The 15,857-nt window shown below is 46.1% G+C and overlaps 1 protein-coding gene across 2 annotated transcripts in view; it reads left to right on the top strand.

Moving 5' to 3' along the window:
* The window catches only part of map3k5 (mitogen-activated protein kinase kinase kinase 5), a 65,414-nt gene that overhangs the window by 21,922 nt on the left and 27,635 nt on the right, over window positions 1-15,857 (top strand). For both annotated transcript variants that reach the window (XM_079290871.1, XM_079290870.1), the window contains exons 5-6: window positions 3,002-3,170; window positions 4,186-4,292. In XM_079290871.1, coding sequence (XP_079146997.1) covers window positions 3,002-3,170; window positions 4,186-4,292 — 276 coding nt within the window. The remainder of the gene's footprint in view (window positions 1-3,001; window positions 3,171-4,185; window positions 4,293-15,857) is intronic.

Here is a 15,857-nt window from a genome sequence, read left to right as displayed (position 1 = left end):
CTGCCTTTGTGTAATCTTCAGCATAAAACGCAGTATCTATCTACAAACACAATGTACATGTATCTCTGCTTTGCCAATCAATAACAAATAAATCAACAATTTAATACCCTGAAATATGTGATTTAAAGGTTACTTGGTCACGCCAAATCACATAAATTCCAAAAGCCAAGAAGGTAGTTAGCATTAGCATTACTTAGCATTAGTTAGCATTACTGCTATTCTGCTGAGCTAGTGTTAGCAGGAGTTAAGCTAGCTGGGTTTGTTGCCCATTATGATTGAGCTACTGTCTTAAATAGCCACGTGGAATGACAGACTGAATTGTGTTGGTTCACTGTGTTATGTTGGTCACTGATCACAGTTATAACGTTGGCTTTACTTGAGGGTAGCTAGTTATAGCTTAAGCTAAGTTAGCTGTCTTGTTTTCGTGTTACAATTTCACATGCTGTTTTTGAGGAAGTTATACATTTCTACGCCATAAAATTCACCTTTGACCAAATATACGGTGGTTACTGCATTTTGGCTTTGAAGGGCTGAATATGATTCGGTTATTCCCCTGAAAACCTGAAAATGATAATGAACATGAAATTTAATTTACCGTAAACTGTTGAAGGAAACACTTTAGTAATTAAAGCAAAGCAATGTGATTGAGGATGAGGAAGCAAAAGAAAACAATGTAACTATTTTCAGCTATGTCTGCTAACAAGAAGTTCCTCTGAAGGAAATGTACTGTAATAGGGGCCATATGAGGTTATATGGTAAAACAATGTTCAACTGGTTTCATTGTATAAATGCAATCTGAGGTGTCTGTACATTCAGATCGTGTTCATATTTGAGTAGCACTGTGACTGTTTCTCTTTTTGTTTTATCATCCCACTCCTACTATTTTCACTTGCTGTAATTATTTTCATCTAGTGCATCCCTCAACCTTGACTTGCGTGGTTATGATCTACTTTTTCTAAACATTTTACACCACCTCAGTTGCTGGGGTAATATTTAAGGCTTTCCTGCCAACAGGCGATGCAGCAGCCAGTTAGCCCTCGCTCTGCTCCAGGAATAGTGACTCAGGTTTTTACAGGCACAAAAGACAAAAGATGCGCTTTGATAAAGCTTCTGTCTCCTGGAGACCAGCATGCATAAAACCATTGAGCAAAGCAGAGCGTTTTCAGCTCAGCAGTCACAGGTATCAGGGTAGAATGAATTCTGTACATTGTGTGAAGGGGCATGACTGCTATTTATAATAAACTATTGAGTATAGATTTAATTTCGTCTGCTTTATGGCACTGAGACCTGTGCTACCTTTACATGTCTTTACTGTTTGCTGATGCCATATATTTGGCTGACATTGGCCTTTTTAAAGGTCAATGTTGCCTTGGTCTAATATAATGGAGGTTTCATTTTAAGCTTATTTGATTTTAGTCAGCTCAATCACATGGAACTAATTTATTCTGGTAACAAAGTGAGTTATTATTTGGCTTTCACTCCCCGCAAGGATACACATGACAGAAAAGAGTGGGGAGAGATAATAATCTGCAGCAGATGATCAATATTACATGGATCTTTGGGAAATTGTTGATACTATTGCCGAGTTTTACCACCAATACCAAAACTCTGTTTTCAATGGTTGATTTTATGTTATGTGGGAGTACACAGGTAGGACCCAAACGCAAGACCACAGGAGACAGAAGTTACTATTAACAGGTTTTATTCAGAATGTGTGAAGGTGTGGAGCCCGTGGTCCGACACCCGAGTGGCAGATCGACGGTGTGAGGCCCGTGGCTCGACACCGGAGGGCTGGCAGCTTGACGGCGAGAGTAGTCCGTGTCACACAAGGAGGGCAGAGCGGCGGAGTGTAATCCGTACACACAAGGAGGGCAGAGGACGCCACGGGGTTGACGAGGGTGAAAGACGGTACGACCTGACAACCCCAGACTGCAGGGCCAGAGCTTATGTAGTGACAGGAGACTCATTAGTGGGCCCTGAGTCTGGTGTGTCAGGCAGCAGGAGGTGATCGGCTGGAGTGTCCTCAGCTGTGCACACTCAAGGGTGTGGCCATGGGAGGCGTCTGGAGGCAGAGGACAAACAGAGAGCACATGGCACACAATAACAAACGGGGGAATGACAGGACACATGAGGAGAGGAGATCAGGGGAAACAGAGGTAACACCGAACAGGTCAGACAGGGATCCTGGATCCTGACATTTTAAGGGATATACAGTTTTCTCTCCCACTCGCCACACACAAACAGAGGCACCTGTATTAACGGGGCTATTCAGCAGCAATCCAACACCCCCATAAATTACATTTATCTAACCACAAAAACAGAAATTCATTTTTTATTTTTTATTTTAAAATATGACATTTCAAAATCATTTAAAAACCTAATTTGATGAAAGTCATGTGTATTCCAACACAATGGCCCTTTTAAAAAGCTGCATTCCATGCTGTAAACTTACATTAAAAGGATTTCTATTCATCATTTGCTGTGTATTCAAAAATCTCAAAGAGCATATGAGAAGAGAGTATCCAGTTTTCTGTTTGTAAATAACGCTGCTTTCAGTTCATTGTCTTAAATTAATGCTTTCCTCCACAAAGTCCAGTGAAACTCATATCAGGAGTTATCTGCAGGTTTATGAGGCCCGCCTCATATTTAGTAAAATGATTGTTTCAAATTACTTTACTGGAAGTGGAAATATTTAAACACATTCATGAAATAATTCCTCTGAAAAACTCATTTAAGACGAGCGGAATGCAGCTCCTCTCACTAGAGAGCGATCTGAAATTATGGAAAGCAGGAAATGAATTCAAACACTGAGCATGTTAGACTTGCCCCTCAAGGAGATATAAACCACCTACCGGTAATTTGGTTAGTGTGGTTTACAGAAAGGCCTAAAATTACACATTGAACTCACTTTGAAGAATGGAAACTGGAGTGGTTTTTAGATGTATTTCTTAATCATAACTCATAAACTCCTCTCCCTCCTACGTATCTTCTTGTCTCACAGCCAGTATTTCCGAGAGACGATCCTGAATGAGATCCGTAAGGCTCGGGAGCTGTACACTGGCATGGAGCTGACTGCCGAGCTGAGCCGCATCCAACAGCGGCTGGACAACGTGGAGTGCCTTTCGGTCGACATCGTCATCAACCTGCTGCTGACATACAGGGACATCCAGGTACACCTGCTCTGTGTAGCCTCTCTAAACATCAGCATGTTGTTGTCATGTGTGAAATGAAGTCTGCTGCCTCAGGATAATTTAACAATTTGGATAATTAGTGGAGACAGTTGGTAGTTGTTGCTTCCTGTTGTTTAACTGAAAATAATAGGCACGTAGGGAGAGAATTTGATTAATTTGAAGGCAAAGCAAAGCTCCTTCTTGTTCTGTGCCATAAAGCAATCCTGCCTTTGTGCTGTTGAACAATCCCTTTGTTTTCCTGCCACCGTAGAGACAGCCCATTGCTCTATAGAGGATCGTAGAGATGTCTTTACATCAGAGGGTTCTTATAATTCAAAGTTCAATGTTAAAACCCCACAAAAAGAATAGAGGAAAACATACAAATGCACAAGAAATGAGGACACAGTCCTTGTTAATAAGTCTCTAAGTTGAATAAAGGTCCACAACTAACGATTACTTTCTCTGTTGACGATTCTGTTAATTGTTTTCTTGATGAATCCGTTAATTACTCGGCTTCTAAAATGTCACACATCAATAAAATAGTTGCTGATTGATCAATTTAAAATCTTTATCAGACTTTTGGAAGCTAACATTAACATCTCAAATGTCTAAAGATTGTGTTTACATGCAAATTGTTGCTCAATTTCAATCTGCAAAAAAATAATCACTGAACCAAACAGGATGCACCTCTCATCAACAGATTGAAACCTTGCCATAACCCTGATTTTTTTGGTCTGCCCGTATTAAATCTGCCGCTCTTTCCGCTCTTTGGGGCCTCTCAATTATTGAAGTGCTTCTGGTGTTCAGCAGCCAGTTGGGAATCAGACAGAGTGAATGAAAAGACTTCAGAAACTCTCCCTCCGGCCTCAAAGCAGCTCAATACCTTCATGAGTTGCAGCGTGTGTTTGGAGGACATTTGGTGCAGAGATACTTGGACAACCGTCCCACAATGCTTAGCGATCAGTCGGAAATGGGACAGGAATGCTCACCAGTGTGCTCCTCACTTATCGTCCAGGATTATGAGTCCATCGTGAAGCTGGTGGAGACTCTGGAGAAGCTGCCGACCTTTGACCCCATGGCCCATCCACATGTGAAGTTCCACTACGCCTTTGCACTGAATCGGTAAGATACACCTGGTGACACTAACGCTGCACATGGAGACACACTCTGATACACTGATGCACACATTCAGTCTGACAGATTTTTATGTATGTATTTATTTATTGGGGAGATTTTGGTTTTGGTGGAGGTGCTTTGATTTTGTGTCTCTTGACATGTGAACGTTGTAGTGTGACTTATTGAAAATAAAGCAAAATAAAAGAGACTTTTTGATGAGCGTACTCAGGTGACATGAACAATAATGACAACAACATGAATAAGTGAGGAAATTCTCGCTGCCATCTTTAGGACATCCCTAAGCTCTTCTGTCCATCTTCTCAGTTCTTCACAGTCATTGTTATGCTTTTGCACAGCCTAGTTACTTCGTATTTTAGATGTTGTACTGTATATGTATTTATTAATGTGTTTATTACTAGAATTTCACATTGTTTTTAAGCTTAAAGCCTTTGATTGCTTTGGCTGTGTGTATTATATGTTGACCAGAGTGGCAAGCTGCTGCTCACAATTGTCCTTGTAGGAGTAAATGAAGTTAAATAGACTTGATTCAATTATTTGTCATAGTCATGGAAAATGCTTTCTGGTTGGTCAGTTGAAACAGCACAGACACACCTTTAAACAAAGATCGGTCCACAGTTATAACCTCCGTTCTATATTTCAATCAGGAGAGACAAGTAAATGATGAGTAGTTAACATTTGTTATGACAGATGAGTCGTTCATGAGTTACACGGAAGTTCTTTGGCGCTTGAACTCGACAAGGAGATTTGTGATCGCGTTGTGATTTGCCCTGAGCGGCAACAATATATATAAATCCCCCCGAGGAGTCCAGACACTGGTGGTGGCTGGAGGTTCTGCTGGAGTTGGCTGGAGCTGCTGATGGAGTACTGCATCTGCGAAGATGCATGGTGCTGGGGAGGAGGAGGGTCGCATGAAACAGCAGCAGGAAGCTGGAGGCGGGGATACGGCACATTTAAGAGGAGACAGCGGCAAGCTGATAGGCCAACGAAGAGGGTGTGACTCTGCGCTATTAGCCGGGAACGGCCAGCTGTTGAACAGCTGATCGAGTCTATGACGCCTCTGACAGTGACAGCCGGAATAGAGAATGTGCTGCTAGTGAGGGAGCAGTATGAGAGAAAAGCATACGAGCATGAGCGTGCAGGGATAGTCTTCCTGTCTGAACTTGCGCTTGAGCTTCATTTGTGCACAGGGTACATTAAACTGCAGTTTACCACAGAAAGAAACCTTTCCAACAAATAGCTCTTGCTGAAACTGCCCTGACCATGAGTTCAACTCCTACTTTGCTGTACCAAACTGTACCAAACAAAGATGTAAGACTTCAACACTGATTGCCTTTAGATCTAGTTCAAAACATTTTAGCGCCTTTGACCGACCCGTAAAGCTAAACTCTTTACCGATGTAATATATTTATCTTTTTTTTAATGTCTTTTAAAATGGTTTCTAATGAGTTAATACAATTTTTTATGTTTTCTAATGTATTTGTAAAGCACTTTTAATTGGCTTAGGTTTAAAAATGTGCTTTAAAATGTAGACATAAGAAAGGGAATTATGAGGTGTTTAGTTCCTAACACATAGCTCTAAAAAGCTAATGCCATGTTTCTTTTGTTTTCAACCAAAGCAAATATTTGATGAAAAAAATACAACAATGTAATTCATAACCATGTGACTTGTGTGTTTTTAAACAAATAACCACTTTGCATGGCAATAACAAAGTAAAAACATTTATAATTGTTGACGGTGTACACTGACGGGGACGGCGGTGAAAAAAGTTGGTCTGGACCCTCGCTATAAACAATAGTTCTTCGAAAGAAAATCGTCATGCATAATAATCCAAATCGTGAGGTCAGACTTAAAAAAAAGTAGGAATCGGCCAAGAAAATTGCATTCAGTGAATCTCTGATTATGGATTATGATTTGAACACAATCCATCTTGTAGTCCCATTTGTATGTAGTCCTAACACAACGACAATGATACACTATGATATGTCAGAAAACTTCTTCTTCATCCTGTTCCTGTTATTTCCAAGTATCAAGACAGCACATGGTCTATTGTTGCTTACATATACACGTATCAACCAACCAGTTTATCTTGGGTTTATATCTTTGTTTTTGAGAGGGTTTCATAAGCAGCAGTGGTGGGAGAATTTTCCTCAAAGCTCCAGTTAAATATAATTTTTTTTTTTAAATGTTGACGTTACAAGCAGCAACAAATTCAGTGATATTATTAGTAGCATGTGTGCTGCTATGCTCGGGGAAAAGACAGATGTACGACACAGAGAGGTTTTGACTGCCTGTTTCTCACCAGCTGCCTTTCTTGTAAACTTCCTGCGGTTCTCGTGGTGCGACGGCCTCAAACGGCAACAACGCATGCCGTTCTTTAATTTGGCAGCAATTGGAAAATGCTTCTGCAGGGCGTCAAGATGCCAAGATGTGTTTTCGCTGTTCCTGTCTGGCAGATTACCAGGATGTGATTCTGTGTTTTACGAGCTCCAGGCAGCAACAGTGAGACATTATGTCAGATAGATTCATGTGATAAGTGTTAATGACAGAAGACGCTCCCTCAGTTTAGTTGAGAACAGGACGCCATGAGTCGAGACAAACAGCTGTGGGAGGTCTCTACTGTGTCAGCTTACCTATTCATTACGGTACCATTCGTCACTACAACTACGCTTAACCGGTGAAGTTTTTTTATTTTATCTTTATTTAACCAGATAAGTCAATTAATAACCAGTTCTCATTTTAAATGATGACTTGGCCAAAAAGGCAGCAACAGGAAACAAGTCATGATAAACGATGAAACATGGAAACATTTCAATCGTACAAAAATAACAACATCATAATGTGTAAAATATGTATAAAAGACAAACGTGTTCCTGGAGAAGCAAGTTTTAGCTTCTTTTAGCTTCTTTTGCAACTCGTTCCAGTCGCTTGGAGCAGCAAACTGGAACGAGAAACGGCCGAAGGCGGCGCAGACTCATGGAATGACTACGTTTATGAAGTCTGAAGAGAGTAAATTGCGGTTACTGTTGAAGATGATGAATAGAGAGCGGCGACAGGTGGGGGTTCTACCAATGACAGTTTTACAGATAACTGATACCAGTGGATTAATCTGCATCTATGGAGTGACGGCCAGTTGACTGGAGAGTACAGGCTGCAGTGATGAGTGTTGAAAGGAGCACCGGTGACAGAATGGGAGATGACTTCCAGTTTATTGAGAAGATTGTTTTGGAGGCGGACCTGTAGATTACGTCACCATAGTCTAAGGGTTGAATACAAAATGACTGATGTGTCACAGCAGTCTTCAAAAAGCCGCTCCTGTCATAAGTTAATGGTACGTTGTAAGAGACTGCACAACAGAGTGATGGGACAGAAAAATCGTTCTCTTTTGAGTTCCGAACCAGACGTCATTTTCCGCTTCAAGTGGACTTTTATAAATCATCAGTTCCCAGTTCCGACCCAGCAGCGCGCAGCCCTCGCCGAGCCCTGAGATTACCAGTAGTGCGCCTTAACAACCGCGTGATGAGCGCTCTTAAGCTGGTGCTCTGCCTCTAATTGAATCTCTCAGGTTGAAGTATGTGTGCGTGTGGACTAATTGGCTTCAGCCTCATGTCTGCAGCAGGGCGGCCCCCGGGGCGTGTGAGCACTGCCGGGCTCCTGACAGCAGCGAGGGAAGAATCTGCTCCATCCAAATACCAGTCAGCACCCTGGAGAGAAGAAAGGGAGAAATAGCTCCATGCATTAGGAGAGAGAGCGGGGGTCTCGTCTCCCTGAGCGCTCTTCCCTCTGGACGGTCTCCATGGCAATAGCTGTCAGCTCATATGTTTTATTTAACACGCTCTGGAGAGGAGCCACGTTTTGTTTGCATCACACTTTGGTGCCTGTGTGTGTGTGAGACTTCGTCCTCGCAACGCCACGCATTTCTTTCTGTGTTTTGACACGTTCATTAACGCGAGAACAAAGCCGTGTCGAAATTTCATCCCTCGAGAACATAAATTTGCCCTCACGGAATAGAGTATGAAGCACTTTGCTGCTCAAATTAACATCATAATGAGGATATTCCTGAAGATGTAAGGGACCTTAGTTGATATAAATACCCGACGTGTTATATAATAAAACAAGAAGACAAGCATGTACAAATAATCCTCTTAAGTAATGCTCTCCTTATCATAAACGATTAATATATCATGGCCATCAAGGATTGATGCATAGCGGCTCATCTCATTGCTGTGGTGCCTCTGGGCTGCATTACAGAGTTCCCCTGTGATTGAAATAGCAGGTCCAGTAATGTGACATGTTCTGTTGATTACACTCCAGTTAGTTGTCGTTTTCAGGGTAATATTTCAGGCTTGAGTTTTGACTCCGACACGGACTCCACAGCCATCGTGGTCCACTGCAGGAAAGCCTCTCAGCCTCAGCCTCAAGTCACTTATTTAAACAGCTGTTTTGCTTCGATCAATGATAGTCTCGGCCTCATGGTTTCCTGGTTCTTGGAGTTCTGACAAGTGCTTGGACCAGGTTTTAGTTGTGTTTTAGTTGTATTAGTAGACGACTAATCCATTGTGACTCCCCGATATATATCCATTACGATATTCCTGCCTGTATTTGCTCCCTTCTAAATGTCTTTCATTCATTACAGTCCAGTTAAAGTGGACGGTACGGTGTGCTGTTTTTGTAGATTAAACATGTTGTTAGAAGTCATTGATTGGACCCTCGTTGATATAAATGAGGAACATTATAAACACCTCAGAGTCTAACGCAGTACGAGTCAACGGGCGCCAAGACCAAAACAAAAACAGCCTCCAAAAGGACCATAAAGTTGAATCAACGTCGTTTCAACAAAACTGAACATTACAGCCTTCATTCGGGTGAGATGTATTGCATCTTGTTATTCACTTAGTTAGGTGTACCTCATAAACTGACAGCTGGGGTTATAATTAATGACATGCGTGAGCCAGCCCATTTTATTTGTTGAAAATGGCGAGAGAGAAAATAAATCCATTGTGAGTCAATCAAATTGAATAATAACAATTCATTTGAGGTGTTGGTTTTGTTTATTGTCCAACCCTGTTGCTCATGCTACACTCCCAGCTCTGTTTTGTTTTATTATAATACTGCAGAAGCATTAATCACATCTTTCCTGCACACTGAGGGATCAGAACAGGAAATATAAAAGCTTTCATGGAAACAAAACATTCATGTGTTTCAATTAATGAACACCTCGAGAGCTTGCAGTTCATTTTTTAGATGGGTTTTTCATTGTAGAGCCTCCATTATTTCGGGTTAGTTGTAACAGACGCACCTGAATGATCCACTGGAGGCTCACAGTACTAAATACAAGTGGAGATTCTGTAAGTGAACGCAGTAACCTCTGTAATTTACGTCGGGCTCTGAATGGCCGCCTCTGTGCCGGGTGTCACTTCCCAACAACAATAGAAGAGTGTGCGGAATAAAAAGACAACATCTCTGGTTCTGCTGCAGCGATTTGAAACCTTTTTTTAACTGTCCATCGTGAGTCCAACACTGTTATAGGAGTGAAATGCTGAATCAGAGGAGTGCTCTTTTAAGGTATCCTGTCCCCGTATTCTGGTGTCGGAAAGAAGCATTCTTGAATGCATAAGACGAAATCTAAATTTGGGTCATGAGCAAATTATGCCAAATAGGGATGTACTAGTATAATAAGTGTTTGGGAGTAGTATTGGTTGACGGTTGTGCTCTCCTTTTATACCTCCTATTGTTGTTAAATGGGGGAAGGCGTGCCACCTGTTACTCCCTTCATGATTTGTGGAAAGTGCTTATATGTCCGAACCCGAAAATAGAAAGCAATGTTAAATGGTGAAGTGCTTAAACCAGCCCTTTGAAATGTAATTGATGATCTTTAGGAAATTAGCCTATTGTCATATTTATATGGTGTAAATCGAAAGTTACGGACGTAACTACGGTTCTATGAATCCTGGATGACCGCCAGAGGCAGTGCTTAACACTGGATGTATCCCGTCTCGCGCATGCGCAGGTCGAATATTTATATCAACAAAGTCACGTGTGACCTCGGATGACCACCGTCATCTATAAGTTCCGGTGTCATCCTGAGCTCAGTCCTATGGAATCTTCTCGCGAGTTCACGGGATTCCGAGTGACCAAGAACTCTGGCGGTCATCCAGGATTCATAGAACCGTAGTTACGTCCGTAACTTTCGTTCTATTTCATCCTTACTGACCGCCAGAGGCAGTGCTTAACACTGGATGACTTATACCAAAAGAGTCACGAGGAAGCACAGTAACTACCCCTTATAGCTCCGGCAGAGAAAATTGGCCAAGAACCCTCCCCAGTGGGTGAGGGCCGGCAACGTTAACTCTGTAGTGTTTGGTGAATGTGCTCGGCGATGCCCATGAGGCCGCCGCACATGTATCCCCCACAGGCACACCACTCAGGCTTGCCCTCGGTGTGGAGACACTCTTGGTAGTGACCCTTCACCCCGGATGGCCGAGCGCAGCCGCTCGCCTTGTATGTATCGGCAATGGCCTCCACTATCCAGTGGGACAGGTGCCGTTTTTCCTTTTTCCCTTAAAAAGGAGCACAGCCCTTCTCAGGCTCACCATAACTGACTATGCAGGCGGTGGCTGCTATATAAGCTCTGAGGGCCCACACTGGGCACAGCAGCCTTGACCTCTCCTCTCCCGATGGGGGAGGGGGGGGGGGGTCAACTTTGCCAGCTGGATAGGCCGGTTTATATGTGACCGTATCCACCCCCTTGGGAGAAACACTGCCTTAGGCCAGAAAGTGACACCCAAGCCATCTGAGTTCCACCTCAGACATGATGCTTCCACTGATAGGGCATGCAGCTCGCCCCACATTGAGCTGAATTGACAGCAAGGAGAAAACCGTCTTGCTGATAGCCATCTAGGCTCCGCCTGTGCCAGGGGTTCAAAAGGACAAGCATAAGCTGTCCAGTACCAAGGGTAGGTCCCATGCAGGGGAGACCGGCCCTTATCCAGGAGAGACTGTAGAAACGCAGTACAGCAGGCACGGGGCGCTGTACTGGGACCTTGTTCTGAGCCGCACACTAGTCGGAGAACAGCTTCCACCTGTTTCTTGTACTGCAGGCAGGTAGACCGCGCACTGGCATTCAGAATAGTCCGTCAGACTGGTTCTATGCAGCCACTCAGCATCCGGTCGGGCCCTCCCGTGACCCCTAATTGAAGGCGGCAGGGATTGGAATGCCAAATCCGACCCTCTAGTTGCGACAGGAGATCCCTCCTGTCGGGGAAGAACTCTGACAAGCTTACAGCAAAAGCAGAGGGAATGGTGGAAAGGCATAAAGAAGATCCTCTGGCCACGTGTGAGCCAGGGCATCTTGACCCAGAGGGCTGGTCCTCCGTCAGGGAGACCCAGTGGGGGCAGTGGGTCGACACGTCTGGCTGCAGCCGCCACTCTCCCGGTGGAGGCTTGTAACGGAACAGGAAAACCACAACCTTGTTCCATTCTCCTGGTGGGTACATTGCCCACAGGCTCAGGCGAGGGGCCTCCCAAGTCAGAAGGCCACGGTGATCCCCGTAGCAACTTCTGCAGATCTGGTGACCCATCGATAGTTCATGGGAAATCACAGCAGAGGTGCTGTCCACCGGACAAGCACATGCTTTCCCTTCAACATGGAAGGAAGTGCTCGAGCGCTAGCTCTAGAACCTGGACCTGCGGTCTTTCAGCAGACAACTGCCCCCAGGCTGTCCCGTTCTGTCACCCTGCACCCGCCTTGAGAGGCAGGTAACTGTTGTGACAATCTCCAGGTGGAATGGAACCGAGCCCCTGGGGCTCGGTTCCTGGGACACTGTTCGCCAGATATGCACTCCCTCCATGGGGATAGTGAATAGATGAATAGACACTGTTTCGATAATATTATTGCCCTGTATCTGTGCCACTTGGCATCCAAGTGAAGGCTGTTCAGCCATCCGCACTGGGGCGACAGACAGGCCCTCATAGGGCCACCCTAATGAAGGTTATGCTCTGAGAAGGGCTCAGGTAGCTCCTCTCCATGTTCACCTTGAGGCCTACCGGGCCACGTGAGAGAAGGCGAGCAGTGTCCTGTGGCGCCTGAAGCCGGGACGGCGCCTAGGTCAGCCAGTCGTCTAAGTACGGCAGTATGTTCACGCCCTGCGATTGCAGGGGGAAAGGACAGCAGTAACACACTGTGGACACCCATGGGGAGATGGGAGAGTCCGAATGGAAGCACCCAGGACTGAAAGTTGTGGTGACGCACCATGGGAACAGGCGTCGATAGACGTGCACCACTCTCCCTTGGAAATCCGCTGATGGGAGAAAGAACCCTGACAGCCGGCCTGGAGACATCTCCTGGCACCCCTGCCGGGGGGGACGGGGACGTAAGTAGGGTTGTATAGGTAGCGGTCCGGCCTCTCAGCAGGACGCCGAGGCCTGTTGCGCTACTAGGGTAAGCTGGAGGCTGAGAAACGGCCTTGTGGGCCAAAAATGGGACCCCTAGGTCTGGGGGTGCAGGCATGTCCCTGCAAAGACCAGATAACTGCTGCCAGGTCTGGCTAGCTCTAACAGTCCGCTGAAGCGCCTGTACAGCAGCTGACTCGAACAGCTCACCAGGCTCCACTGGGACAGTATGGAGGGTCCTCCTACATGTCTCAGATAGGGGTGACTGCGCCAGCCAAACCTGGCGGCGAGTCTGAACCAGGGTGGACATCATCCATCCACGTTCCCTCGATATGAGCGCAAACGCCTGCAATGAAGCATCACTGAGCAGAAGCGTCGAAGTAGCCCGCTGCAGAGAATCTGCGAGGGAAAGCATGAGGTGGGAGAGGGAGTTGTCGATACGGTGCACAGCGCTGCTGTGTCCTAAGCCCTGGATAGCAGGTCATCTTTGACCCGACATTGGGTCGAGGGCACCTGGCATCGGGCCTCAGAGTCTCCTCAGGGGAAACTGATGGACGCCATAGTCGTCGAACTGGCTGGCATACGTGCAAGGCCAGATTTGCCACCTCCTGCATGGTCTGATGTAAGGCGGGAGAGAGCCCTGGTGTCTCCACCATGCACGCAACTCCCTCAGATATTCCTCGGAGGGAGGAACAGAAAAGGTGGTGAGGGCGGGAAGGTGCCTGAAGAAGGCACTCACAGGTGGATGCTCCAGCTGCTGTGTATGCCCGGCGTGCAAGCGCCATACCAATGACCAGGGTAGGTTGGTCTGGATTCAGCTGCCCTGACAGGGGGAGGTAGACCTCCCGCATCAGGTGTTCCACTTCGGCCAGCCTAGCAGACCTTACTGCTCAAGGCGTGATGCCGCAGGTCCTGCCTGGGTTCTCCCTGCTAGGGCAAGAGGTCAGGGCCGTCCTCCGGCTGAAGAGGAGCTATACAGGTCCTACAGCCGGGAGAGTTGAACATGGCCGCGATTCTGGTGGAACCCTTGTCCCACTAGTTTATGCGGAATTCCCAATCAGTCCGAGCGAGAGCGCTCTGCTGAAGGTTGAGAGAACAGGCAGGGGGCAGTCAGTGGCGAGTGATCCTTCGGACACTCTTCCCTTAGCCAGCCGCTGCGGATATTGGTGACCCACCAGTTAGCCTGAGCGAGAGCACTCTGCAACTGCGGAAACAGGTCAGGCAAAGTCCTTATAGTGAGAGGGGCGAGGACACTCTCTAAGCCCACTCTCTTCACTAAGATAGTTGCTGCAGATATTAGTGTCCCCCCAGTTAGCTTGAGCGAGAGCACTCTGTTACCGTAAAAACGGACAAAACAGAACACAGTCCGTACAGTGAGAGGGGAGCGAGGACACTCTTCACTAAGATAGTTGCTGCCGATATTGGTGTCCCACCAGTTAGCTTGAGCGAGAGCACTCTGCCACTGTGGAAACAGGTCAGGCAAAGTCCTTATAGTGAGAGGGGCGAGGACACTCTTCACTAAACTAGTTGCTGCCGATATTGGTGTCCCACCAGTTAGCTTGAGCGAGAGCACTCTGCTACTGTGAAAAACGGACAAAAAGAACACAGTCCTTACAGTGAGAGGGGAGCGAGGACACTCTTCACTAAGACAGCTGCTGCAGATATTGGTGTCCCACCAGTTAGCTTGAGCGAGAGCACTCTGCTACTGTGAAAACGGACAAAAAAACCCACAGTCCTTACAGTGCGAGGACACTCTCCACTTGGACAGGCGCTGTAACTCTTGGTGTGCTACCAGTTAGCCTGAGCGAGGGCACTCTGCTAACTGATATCCGCTACCGATATGTCCATAATGTTTACAACAATCAATGGACACACCGAGTATTAGCTTCTAGTTAGCCGGAGCGAACTCGACAGCCGTAATGCGTCAAAACCATCCATGGGCACAACCTCAATGCTGATTTAGTACAACTAGCATTCACCGAGTTAGCCTGAGCGAGCACATTCCGCTAACTGTGATCGTTGTAATGCTACAAAGTTGATGGCCACAGCCCCAGTACCAGCTTTGTTTATCTAGTTTCCCACTGAGTTAACCTGAGCGAGGACGCTCTGTTAACTGTGACAGCCGTAAGGATACAAAGTTGCTGGACGCAGTCCCAGTCTCAGCTTTTGTTTAGCTAGTTTCCCACTGAGTTAACCTGAGCGAGGACGCTCTGTTAACTGTGACAGCTGTAAGGATACAAAGTTGATGGCTACAGCCCCAGTATCAGCTTTGTTTAGCTAGTTTTCCACTGAGTTAACCTGAGCGAGGACGCTCTGTTAACTGTGACAGCCGTAAGGATACAAAGTTGATGGACGCAGTCCCAGTATCAGCTCTGTTTAGCTAGTTTCCCACTGAGTTAACCTGAGCGAGGACGCTCTGTTAACTGTGACAGCTCTGTTAACTGTGACAGCCGTAAGGATACAAAGTTGATGGACGCAGTCCCAGTATCAGCTTTTGTTTTAGCTAGTTTCCCACTGAGTTAACCTGAGCGAGGACGCTCTGTTAACTGTGACAGCTGTAAGGATACAAAGTTGATGGCTACAGCCCCAGTATCAGCTTTGTTTAGCTAGCCAGCTAGCATCCAAGTTAGCCTGAGTGAAGACACTGCTAACTGCGAATTACGTCAGATGTAAAGATTAAATCTCCATGTACACAACGCCAATGCGGACTAGTGTCTCACAAAGTTTGCCTGAGCAGGAACACTCTGCTAACTGTGATAGCCGTAACACTGTGAAGGGCGGGCCGACAGCGTAATTCTACGCTCTCGTTAGCGCGCCACTCGATTACTAGAGCGGAAGCGCTCTGCCAACCGTGGAACAAACAACTGTTATAGAAAACAATGTTAATCGATCTTACCGATTGCTGTCATCACGACTTAGCTGACCCTTATCAGACTGGTGACGACCGATGATAGGGGCGGCCACCAGTCCGGGGCTCGATGTCCGAACGGCGAACACACCGTTCCCTCCGAAGAGGGACAGCTCGTCGCAGCCTTTGGAGGGCGAGAGAACCGCAACTCCGACCGGTAGTCACAAGGCTACAGCGACGAGCTCTAATATGTCTTGATCGTAGACACATCCTTGTTTAAGCTACCATGGTAGCTAACCTGCGACGCGAGAAG

Source organism: Melanostigma gelatinosum (assembly GCF_949748355.1).
Source record: "Melanostigma gelatinosum genome assembly, chromosome: 19".
NCBI classification, from domain to species: Eukaryota; Metazoa; Chordata; class Actinopteri; order Perciformes; family Zoarcidae; genus Melanostigma; species Melanostigma gelatinosum.
The sequence above is the reverse complement of the archived record's forward strand: the minus strand, read 5'-3'. Positions and strand labels throughout refer to the sequence as shown.